Source organism: Scyliorhinus canicula, chromosome 6 (genome assembly GCF_902713615.1).
Source record: "Scyliorhinus canicula chromosome 6, sScyCan1.1, whole genome shotgun sequence".
NCBI classification, from domain to species: domain Eukaryota; kingdom Metazoa; phylum Chordata; class Chondrichthyes; order Carcharhiniformes; family Scyliorhinidae; genus Scyliorhinus; species Scyliorhinus canicula.
Genome location: NC_052151.1, coordinates 118122112 through 118134229, shown reverse-complemented (window position 1 = coordinate 118134229; position 12118 = coordinate 118122112). Strand labels below are relative to the sequence as shown.

The following is a 12118-nucleotide window of genomic DNA, read 5'->3' as shown; positions in this document are numbered from 1 at the left end:
AGTAGTGCCTCCTCATCTCAATTTTAAATCTGGTTGGCCTGGGGCAGGGTTCTGCATGACAATGATCAGTGATTGGTAAGAACTTAGTAAAAGTGACCTCGGAAGTGAAAGAAAGTTTCTCTCTCCCTCCCTCTCATTTGCTGAAGTGCTCTGTTGTTCTGAAAGCTGTAAGTGCCTGTTATATCCTTTGCTGTAATCCTGAAGTGATCCATAGTCTGCAGAGAAAGTAGCCAACCTTGTCAGAGAAAACCACCTCAAGCCTAGAAGAAAGAAGCATCAAAACCAAAGCCTGAACTGCAGAAAGACATTGACTGGATGTAATCCGGGTGCATCAAGGACCATTAATCATTATTTTATTTCCCTTTCCACCACATTTTCCCTTGCGTGAGAGAGGGGGAATGTGGGGGGGGGGGGGGGGGGGGGGGGGGGGGGGGTGGAGAGAGGGGGAAAGATAGGGGGGGAAAGAGAAGAAAAGGGGGGGAATGTAGAGGGGGGTAGATAAGAGGAGAGGGGGAAAGGAGGGATAAAGAGAAGGGGGAATGGAGAGAGGGGGAAGTAGAGAGGGGGGGAAAGCACTATGGGGCAGTGAGTTCCACAAATTCACCGCCCTCTGCAAGACGTAGTGGGTGCATCAAGGACCATTACTCATTATTTTGTTTCCCTTTACACCACTTTTTCCCCTTGTGTGAGGGAGGGGGTGTGGAGTGGAGGGGGGAGGGGGAGGAGTAGAGGGGGGAAGAGTAGAGGGGAGCGGGGGAGTAGAGGAGTAGAGGGGAGAAGAGAGAGATTCGGGCAAGTTCTGAAAGGAGTAGTCAATGTGATGTTCTTTGCTTTCTGAATGAGGATGGTTTCGAAGTATATAGTGTAGTGTCCCACAAAGAACATCAAGCTAAGTTTTGAACAAAACTAATTTATTTACACTACAACTAAATAGATTAGACTTGCTTGCCAAGATACAAAAGATTAGATTCACTAAAACTTTGGTTCTAATTACAGAGCTTCTGATAACACGACCATTCCCTACCTCGCTTAACAATCTTCGCCCCGAATCAAGAGTATCACGGGATCTACGTGTCTGCGCTTGATCGCCATCTAGTGGTTGAATGCAGTTACAGTAAATTGTTAACCCTTCAATGAGAAATTCCTCCTCATCTGTTTTAAAGGATCGGCTCTTTAGTCTGAAGCTTTGCCCTCGAGTTCCAGTTTCTCCTACTGGGAGAAACATCTTCTCCACTTTCACTCCATGTAGGCCTCTTAGTCTTCTGTAAGATGCACTGCAATCCTGTCATCCTTCTAAACTCCATCGAGTATAGACCCAGAGTCCTCAATCGGTCCTCATATGACAAGCTCTTCATTCCCGAGATTGTTCTTGTGAACCTCCTCTGGATCCTCTTCAAGCACATCCTTCCTTAGAAACAGGACCCAAAACTGCTCACAATATTCCAAAAGGGGTCTGACCAGAGCCTTATACAGCCTCAGAAGTCCATCCCTGCTCTTGTATTCTAGCCCTCTTAACATAAATGCCAACATTGCATTTGCCTTAACTGCCGACTGAATCTGCACGTTAACCTTAAGAGAATCATGAACTAGGAATCCCAAGTCCCTTTGTGTTTCTGATTTTCGTAGCCTTTTCCCATTTAGAGAATAGTCTATTCCTCCTACCAAAGTTCACCATCTCTCACTTTTATGCAGTGCATTCCATCTGCCACTTCTTTGCCCACTCTCCTAGCCTATCCAGGTCCTTCTGCAGCCTTCCTGCTTCCTCAATACTACCTGTCCCTCTACAGATCTTTGTATAATCTGCAAACTTAACAACAATGCCCTCAGTTTTTCCTTCCAGATTATTAATGTATATTGTGAATAGCTGTGGTCCCATCACTGACCTCTGCGGAAACTAGTCACTGGCTGCCATCCTGAAAAAGACGCCTTGATCCCCAATCTCTGCCTTCTGGCAGTCAGCCAATCCGCTATCCATGCCAGTACCTTGCCCCCAACACTATGGGCTCTGGTCAGATTTAGCAGCCTCCAGCGCGGCACCATGTCAAAGGCCTTCTGTAGTTTATTGGGCTCAACCAAAGACCTTTGATGTTTCAAATAAAATCTAATTTCACCTGTCTTGTGACTCTGGGTCAAGTGGGGCTGGAATTGAGTGCTCACTAGTCCAGGGTGTTGCGACAGCTTTTTTTTTTTTGGAAAATTGTTGATTAGCCTCTTGAGTGAGAAAAACATATTTAAATGTGCCCCCCCCCCCCCCCCCCTCCCCATCCAAAACAAAAAAGTTGGGCAAGCCTGGCGTAAATAAGAGCAGCCAATCAACTTGCTGTTGTCAAGTATTGCACGGCTTTTCAGCGCTTGTAGGAGTCCTAATAATGGATATAATTTTTCAACATTAGAACAGTGACTGGACTTCAATTACATCAACAGCTGGCACATCCACTGGTCGTGAGAGCATGTCTTTTAGTTCTGCATTCTCCATTGGGGATAAATACTTACAAAACAAAAAAATCAGGCGACAACTCTGACAGGTCACGATTTGTGTTTTGCAGGTTATGATTACATGAAATCCAGCTACCTGCCAGGAGAATGAAGAATAGTTTGCGAAAAAACCCATCTTTTAAAGTTTACATGGAATTCAGGGTGATGCAGCAGTTTGGATAAGAAATTGGCTTGCTACAAGAAGACAGAGGGTGGTGGTTGATGGGAAATGTTCAACTGGAGTTCAGTTATTAGTGGTGTACCACAAGGGTCTGTTTTGGGGCCACTGCTGTTTGTCATTTTTATAAATGACCTGGAGGAGGGCGTAGAAGGATGGGTGAGTAAATTTGCAGATGACAATAAAGTCAGAGGAGTTGTGTACGTGCAGCAGGATGTTCCAGGTTACAGAGGGACATAGATAAGCTGCAGAGCTGGGCTGAGAGGTGGCAAATGGAGTTTAATGCAGAAAAGTGTGAGGTGATTCATTTTGGAAGGAGTAACAGGAAGACAGAGTACGGGGCTAATGGTAAGATTCTGGGTAGTGTGGATGAGCAGAGAGATCTCGGTGCCCATGTACATGGATCCCTGAAAGTTGCCAGCCAGGTTGATAGGGTTGTTAAGGCAGCGCAGGGTGTGTTAGCTTTTATTGGTAGAGGGATTGAGTTTCAGAGCCATAAGGTCATGTTGCAGCTGTACAAAACTCTGGTGCGGCCGCATTTGGAGTATTGCGTGCAGTTCTGGTCGCCGCATTATAGGAAGGACGTGGAAGCATTGGAAAGGGTGCAGAGGAGATTTACCAGGATGTTGCCTGGTATGGAGGGATGATTTTATGAGGAAAGGCTGAGGGACTTGAGGCTGTTTTCATTAGAGAGAAGGTGGTTAAGAGGTGACTTAATTGAGGCATACAAGATGATCAGAGGATTAAATAGGGTGGACAGCGAGAGCCTTTTTCCTCGGATGGTGATGGCTAGCACAAGGGGACATAGGTATAAATTGAGGAGAGATAGATATAGGACAGATGTCAGAGTTAAGTTCTTTACTCAGAGAGTAGTAAGGGCGTGGAATGCCCTGCCTGCAACAGTAGTGGACTCACCAACATTAAGGGCATTTAAATGGTCATTGGATAAACATATGGATGATAAGGGAATAGTATAGTTGAGCTTTAGAGTGGTTTCACAGGTCGGCGCAACATCGAGGGCCGAAGGGCCTGTACTGCACTGTAATGTTCTATGTTTACATAGTAATGACTCAAGAAGCTGAATGATCCACTTGTGTTTCCAATAAAATTACCAGAAGTTGAGCCAAGAGATTCTGAATTTCAGAATCAAGTAGTTGAGTGTGTTTCCAAGAGTACCTCACATTAGTTACTCTATATTTTAAACAAAACTTCCCAACACAATGCAGTGGTACCCTTAAACACTGAGCCACTTACTGTCAAGAGCAATCCTTCATTGCAAAATTCCAATAATTCCTATTAGTGTCATAATAGATTGCACCTTTGCTTTGCATAAAAACAAAGGAAGATTTACACCACAGAAGGAGGCAGTTTGATCCTTCATGTCTGTACCAATCAAATCCCACCATCTACCTCCTAGCCCATTGTCCTGTACGTATTGCTTGTTTAAATATAATGCGGGTTTCAGCCCTTTTGAGCAGCAAGTTCCAGGTTCCAACTGCTGGATGAAAAAAATTACTCAACTCAGTCCATCAATTACTTAAATCTATGTCCCCTGTTTATTGACTTCGCTGCCAATGGAAAAGGTCATTCCTATCCACTCTAAGTCATCACGTCTCAGCCTCCTCTGTTACAATGAAAACAAACCGAGCCTACCCAGTCTTTTCTCATGAGTAAAACTCCCCACACCCGATAACGTTCTCATCAAATCTCTTCTCTAATCCTTTATGATCACATCTCCCTGTAATGCAGCGACCAGAATTATACACAAAATTCTCACTGCGGTCTAGTCTTTTATACAGTTCTAGCATAATCTCCCTACTCTTATACTGTAAGCCTCAGCCAATAAAAGAAAAATATTCCATATGTTTTCTTTACTAACTAATCTACCTGTCCTGCTGCCTTAACGGATGCGTAGAGATGTAAATTAGGATCCTTCTTCCTTTGCCTTGCTTGTCCTCCCCAAATGCATTACCCCACACTTCTCCGGATTGAATTTCATTTACCACTTTTCTACCCATCTTGCAGATTTCTTACCCTTTCAATCACATGGCCAATTTTCAATCTGCAAGCTTCTCAAATGTAGGGGACATGAATAAGTCAAAATCATTACTATATACCACAAATAGCAAAGGAACCATAGAACATAGAACACTACAGCGCAGTACGGGCCCTTCGACCCTCGATGTTGCGCCGACCTGTGAAACCATCTGAAGCCTATCTGACCTACACTATTCCATTTTCATCCATATGTCTATCCAGTGACCACTTAAATGCCCTTAAAGTTGGCGACTCTACTACTATTGCAGGCAGGGCGTTCCACACCCATACTACTCTCTGAGTAAAGAAACTGCCTCTGACATCTGTCCTATATCTATCACCCCTCAATTTAAAGCTATGTCCCCTCGTGTTGGTCATCACCATCCGAGGAAAAAGACTCTCACTGTCCACCCTATCTAACCCTCTGACTATCTTGTATGTCTCTATTAAGTCACCTCTCAGCCTTCTCCTCTCTAACGAAAACAACCTCAATTCCCTGAGCCTTTCCTCGTAAGACCTTCCCTCCATACCAGGCAACATCCTAGTAAATCTCCTCTGAACCCTTTCCAAAGCTTCCACATCCTTCCTATAATGTGGTGACCAGAACTGCACGCAGTACTCCAGGTGCGGCCGCACCAGAGTTATGTACAGCTGCAGCATGACCTTGTGGTTCCGAAACTCAATCCCCCTGCTTATAAAGGCTAGCACACCATATGCCTTCTTAACAGCCCTATTAACCTGGGTGGCAACTTTCAGGGATTTATGTACCTGGATGCCGAGATCTCTCTGTTCATCTACACTACCAAGAATCTTGCCATTAGCCCAGTACTCTGCATTCCTGTTACTCCTTCCAAAGTAAACCACCTCACACTTTTCCGCAGTGCTGAACCAGTGCTGAATCCCACTGGAAATAGCCTTCAAATCATACAAACACCCATCAACCATAACCTGATGCTTCCTATCAATTTTGGGTCAAAGTTGCTACATTCTAATAGATCCCCAAAGTTTTTAATTTACTCAATATGTCACGCGAGACCTTGTGAAAAGTACTGCTAAAATCTATATAGACTACATCAAATTTAGTCTCTTATTAGTGCTAAAACAAAAATTCTCTTACAAAATCCATAGTAGCACAGTGGTTATCACTGTTGCTTCACAAGGCCAGGATTCCAGGTTTGATTCCCAGCTTGGATCACTGTCTGTAAGGAGTTTGCACGTTCTCCTCGTGACTACATGGGTTTTCTCCGGGTGCTCCGGTTTTCTCCTACAAGTCCCATTAGGTGGATTGGACATTCTGAATTCTCCCGCTGTGTACCCGAACGGAATGTGGCGACTAGGGGCTTTGCACAGTAACTTCATTGCAGTGTTAATGTAAGCCAACTTGTGACAATAAAGGTTATTAAAAAAACATTTTTTTTAATCCATGACTTTCTAACTTACATGCAAACAAAAATGTTATACAATTTGGGTAGACTGGTCCATAATTACATGGGCTAGCCCTTCCTCCTTTCCAGCACTATGTTCCACCCTTTTTCTTTGAGGGAACTGCTCCTTCCCTTGTTGGGCTTGCTACATACAACCAAAAAGAAACTTTCCCAAGTACATTAAGAATTTTTACACTGAATTTATCCCACTTAATATCAAGATAGGTGAAATCCCCAACTCAGAATTTACAATGCAGACGGAGGCCATTCAGCCCATCGAGTCTGCACTGGCCCCTGGAAAGAGCACCCTACTTAACCCCATGACTCCCCCTATGCCTCCACCCTATCTCTGTAACCCAGCCACCCCACCTAACCTTTTTGGATACAAAGGGCAATTTAGCATGGCCAATCCACCTAACCTGCACATCTTTGGACTGTGGGAGGAAACCGGAGCACCTGGAGGAAACCCACGCAGACAAAGGGAGAAAGTGAAAACTCCACACAGACGGTCACCCGAGGCTTCAATTGTACCCGGGTCCCTGGAGCTGTGAGGCAGCAGTGCTAACCACTGTGCCACCTTGCCGCCCTGCTATTATTGTTTCTGCACTTTCCAGCAGTGCACTTACAGGTTGTGTAAAATATAACAAAAATTCAATACACAAATAGTTGGCACAAACTTAGCTATTTTATTTATATCTACTTGAGCTTGGACTCACCATTGCAGAAAGCAAAGTAAACTCATGTTCAGGAAGGAAGGAGTGCCATCCATCTTCCAAGACCTCAAACATAGGTCGATAAAAGAAAGGATACATCAATGTGGTGGAATCAAGGGTAGATAAGGCCTGAAGAGAAAACAAATTAATCATAATCACTACCAAGATTATTCAGCAAGAAGTTAAGTTATTTATTTTAAGCGAACTTTTTAATTTTATTCCCCCACATCTGAGCACACCAAATCCTCCTGCGTTTGCATGGTGCCAGCAGTTATTTTTTTACCTCTACATGCATATTGTTCAGTCACAATGACTCAGTAATAATCAGAACAAGGATCAGGTCAATTTGTATAATGGATATCAAGCCAAATGTTGAATTCCAAAATCCAACATACTCCAGTGCAATAGTTTACTAGTACAGCAAGGAAATTAACCTGGGACCAAGGGCTGAATAGTACACTAGATAATGTCATCATCGTTTCAAACAAATTTTTTATCTTAATCATCAGTTTAATGTCTTATCTGAAGAAGCGGCACCTTAAACATTCCAGCCCATTTTCAGCACTGGAGTACCTGCCAGATTCTGAGCCCAAGTCCTCAAGTGCACCATAATGTCTTAATATCCTTTGATATGAAGGCAAGTGCGTTCCTAACTGAGCCAGAATGCCATGATAACATAAGAACGATGTAGGCCATTCAGCACCAGAGCATGTCCTACCATTCAATGAGATCACGGCTGATCTGATCTGTGGCTTAATTCCATATTTCTTCTTATGTCTGCTGAACAAACATCTATCCATCTCAGATTAAAATGTAATAACTGTTTGGCTTCAACTGCTGTTTGTGGGACAGAGTTCCGACCTCTATCTCCCTTTGAGTGAAAAAGTGCTTCCTAGCATCTCTCCTGGACAGTCTGTCCCTAATTTTTAAACTATGCCCCCTAGTTTTAGAATCTCTAACTGGTGGAAATAGTTCATCTTTACTGACCCTGTCTTTTCCTGTTAAAATGATATTATGCTTATGTTTCATTAACCAAAGCTACAACTGCTGTCTTTGCAGGTATTGGGGACCCATTACAGGTTATGAAAAAACAAACTTAAGAAAATATTGATGCTGAAATGTTTTCATAAAGAGTGAATTTCACCAATATTAAACAGGCTTATCTGCATGGGTGAGCAGGAACAGATTTCTGATCACCAATCAACACAAGCAACCATTCCAAAGGATTCATGAGAATGTGTGCTTCAAGAAACACTCACAGAAATGTTGGCATGCTTTTGTAGATACTCCATACATTGGCTTCTTGGATGTTACACTGTCTTCTTTCCTTATGGAAGGCCAACTAAATAAAAATCTTATTGGACCAGGACACCATATTTGAACTAGCAAGAGGTTTATTTACACGAGATATGAACAAAATTGAGCATATATATATCTTACACTCAGTTTAGGAAAGAAATGGGCCACTACCTTTTTCTGAATAAAACATGGGTAACAATGAAACAAAGACATCAGCTGAACACATTTTGAGGCCTTACCGTAGACAATTTTTGGTTGCCGGTTACAAAATTTACACATGTTTTGAAACTGTTCCTCAGCAAATGAATCACCCAAGCCCATGAAAGTCTCTTCACAACAAGCTGACAATTCTATCTGGCAATAGCCAATCCACAAATGACGCAGAATGAGCTGTCAAACAAAGTAATTACTCCAGACTGGGATCAACTCTGAATTGAGTATACAATAAAGCTATGATCATCTGATGGTCGCTGGTTTTATTGCTTGTAATGTGTTCTCACAATGAGAGGTGCTATCCCACAAAAATAAGGGTTAAGCTTTTGTCCCGTAACTGTTAGAGAGTTCCAAAAACTGTAACTATTTGTGAATCATGCGATTTACAACAGACATCTTTTGGTTCAACTCCACTTTTAAATAAGCAAAAATGCAACATCTGATTTAACAGATTTTGATTTCTTTCATGGCTCAGGAACATTACAATTGAAACATACTTTGGGGTAAAAAAGAGTATTCAACTTGCATCTAATTCATGCTATGTCTGATCCTCAGCACTTAATTCAAACCGTGAGAAAAGCTTTGTTTCAATAATAATCTACAACATCTTGGAAAATGCAAGAAAGGAAAATCTCACCTCAATAGAACTGGCGATATTTAAACATTCTTCCATGCCAGGAATGTCCAGGTGAATGATACGCAGATCTTTACATTTAATCGTAATTGTACCCAATGTTCCCACAAACCTGAAATTAAAACACACAGACCTATTTAAAAATATTGTAATTTTTATAATTCTTCATTTTTAAAAATTTGCTGTATTTTCCAGTAACTAGCTTTATTGCTGCTAATATTCCCTTTGCAATTCAAGATCACTTAAGTCAGATTTATCAGAATTATTTGCAGAATGCATTGTAATGGGTCTTGCTACTGATTTCAATCTAAAAGGTGGAATATACGGGCAGCACGGTGTCGGTGGTCAGCACTGTTGCCTTATGGCTCGTAGGATCCGGGTTCAACCCCAGCCCCGGGTCACTGTCCATGTGGAGTTGGAATATTCTCCCCATGTCTGTGGGTATCACCCCCACAACCCAAAAAGATGGGGAGGGTAGGTGGATTGGCCATGCTAAATTGGCCCTTAATTGGAAAAAAAATTAATTGGGAACTCTAAGTTTATAAAAAATAAATAAAATAAATAAAGGTGGAGCATTGCAGAAGTATTACTGCATGCTGTAGAGGGTTAACCAAAATTCACTGTCATTGTTCAGCCTTCTTGGGTGATTTGGCATTTCCTGCCGAAATTGCTAGTTAAGCCAAGACGAAGACTATTTCCAGGTCTCCAATTTGTTTAAATTATAACTGGCAAAATAAAAAAAGAGAATTATGATTAGTTTTCTCCTTCAATGAGAGAGCATTAAATTGTTCTGCATTTGTTCAAAGGGTCTGGCAATAACTGTTTTTTCATTGGCACTGCTTTAATTAGGATACCCGAAGGCTGGTATTTATATTGCTTAATTTGTTTTAACCTGGAGACAGATTTGCAGATCCACAATACATGCCTTCTATGGGTCTGCCACCAGAATAATTCTTATTTAGCAGTTGGGCTGAACAGGTTTTTTGGGTCGGTCTTCACAGTGGAAGACACAAATAACATGCCAGCGACTGATAAAAATAAGGCTATGACAGGTGAGGACCTTGAGAGGACTGTTACCACTAAGGAGGTAGTGATGGGCAAGCTAATGGGGCTAAAGGTAGACAAGTCTCTTGGCCCTGATGGAATGCATCCCAGAGTGCTAAAAGAGATGGCTAGGGAAATTGCAAATGCACTAGTAATAATTTACTAAAATTCACTAGACTCTGGGGTGGTCCCGGCGGATTGGAAATTAGCAAACGTGACACCACTGTTTAAAAAAGGAGGTAGGCAGAGAGCGGGTAATTATAGTCCAGTGAGCTTAATTTCGGTAGTAGGGAAGGTGCTGGAATCTATCATCAAGGAAGAAATAGCGAGGCATCTGGATAGAAATTGTCCCATTGGACAGACGCAGCATGGGTTCATAAAGGGCAGGTCGTGCCTAATTAATTTAGTGGAATTTATTGAGGACATTACCAGTGCAGTAGATAACGGGGAGCCAATGGATGTGGTATATCTGGATTTCCAGAAAGCCTTTGACAAGGTGCCACACAAAAGGTTGCTGCATAAGATAAAGATGCATGGCATTAAGGGCAAAGCAGTAGCATGGATAGAGGATTGGTTAATTAATAGAAAGCAAAGAGTGGGGATTAATGGGTGTTTCTCTGGTTGGCAATCAGTAGCTAGTGGTGTCCCTCAGGGATCTGTGTTGGGCCCACAATTGTTCACAATTTACATAGATGATTTGGAGTTGGGGACCAAGGGCAATGTGTCCAAGTTTGCAGACGACACTAAGATGAGTGGTAAAGCGAAAAGTGCAGAGGATACTGGAAGTCTGCAGAGGGATTTGGATAGTTTAAGTGAATGGGCTAGGGTCTGGCAGATGGAATACAATGTTGACAAATGTGAGGTTATCCATTTTGGTAGGAATAACAGCAAACGGGATTATTATTTAAACGATAAAATATTAAAGCATGCTGCTGTGCAGAGAGACCTGGGTGTGCTAGTGCATGAGTCACAGAAAGTTGGTTTGCAGGTGCAACAGGTGATTAAGAAGGCAAATGGAATTTTGTCCTTCATTGCTAGATGGATGGAGTTTAAGACTAGGGAGGTTATGTTGCAATTGTATAAGGTGTTAGTGAGGCCACACCTGGAGTATTGTGCTCAGTTTTGGTCTCCTTACTTGAGAAAGGACATACTGGCACTGGAGGGTGTGCAGAGGAGATTCACTAGGTTAATCCCAGAGCTGAAGGGGTTGGATTATGAGGAGAGGTTGAGTAGACTGGGACTGTACTCGTTGGAATTTAGAAGGATGAGGGGGGATCTTATAGAAACATATAAAATTATGAAGGGAATAGATAGGATAGATGCGGGCAGGTTGTTTCCACTGGTGGGTGAAAGCAGAACTAGGGGGCATAGCCTCAAAATAAGGGGAAGTAGATTTAGGACTGAGTTTAGGAGGAACGTCTTCACCCAAAGGGTTGTGAATCTATGGAATTCCTTGCCCAGTGAAGCAGTTGAGGCTCCTTCATTAAATGTTTTTAAGGTAAAGATAGATAGATTTTGAAGAATAAAGGGATTAAGGGTTATGGTGTTCGGGCCGGAAAGTGGAGCTGAGTCCACAAAAGATCAGCCATGATCTCATTGAATGGCGGAGCAGGCTCGAGGGGCCAGATGGCCTACTCCTGCTCCTAGTTCTTATGTTCTTATCTCTGTCAACAGTTATTGAACCATACCTATAATAAATCCAAGTTGAGGTCGGTCACACGATGAGGGGAATTACTCTGAACAATAATTTTATTGTTGCTATTGGTGCAATAAAGCTTCTAAGAAATACAAACTAGCTGATCTCTCATGGTGCAGCACATGGGGCAAGTTCTGCATTTACCTTCACAGAATAGACCTTTTTAATTCCCAGTCCTTTTTGCTTGCCTTTCGCGCTAACACCCTATTTTTATATTTGTGATTCTTGTAGATACTCAGTCAACTCTATCTCCTCCTCATTCCTTCTGCAGGTATTGCCCTTTCAAATAGATTGACATGAATTCAGGGGAGTGAGGGGGGGTGAGGGGTGAGTGAGGGGTGAGTGAGGGGGGGTGAGGGGTGAGTGAGGGGTGAGGGGTGAGTATGGGGGGGGTGAGGGGTGAGT

General features: G+C 42.6%; 1 protein-coding gene across 1 annotated transcript in view; it reads right to left on the bottom strand.

Annotated features, from left to right (window-relative positions):
* Positions 1 to 12118, bottom strand: part of mtmr9 (myotubularin related protein 9) — a 94940-nt gene that overhangs the window by 78618 nt on the left and 4204 nt on the right. Inside the window, exons 2-3 of the mRNA XM_038801038.1 lie at positions 8977 to 9106; positions 6831 to 6956 (exon numbers count right to left, since the gene is read on the bottom strand). Coding sequence (XP_038656966.1) covers positions 6831 to 6956; positions 8977 to 9106 — 256 coding nt within the window. The remainder of the gene's footprint in view (positions 1 to 6830; positions 6957 to 8976; positions 9107 to 12118) is intronic.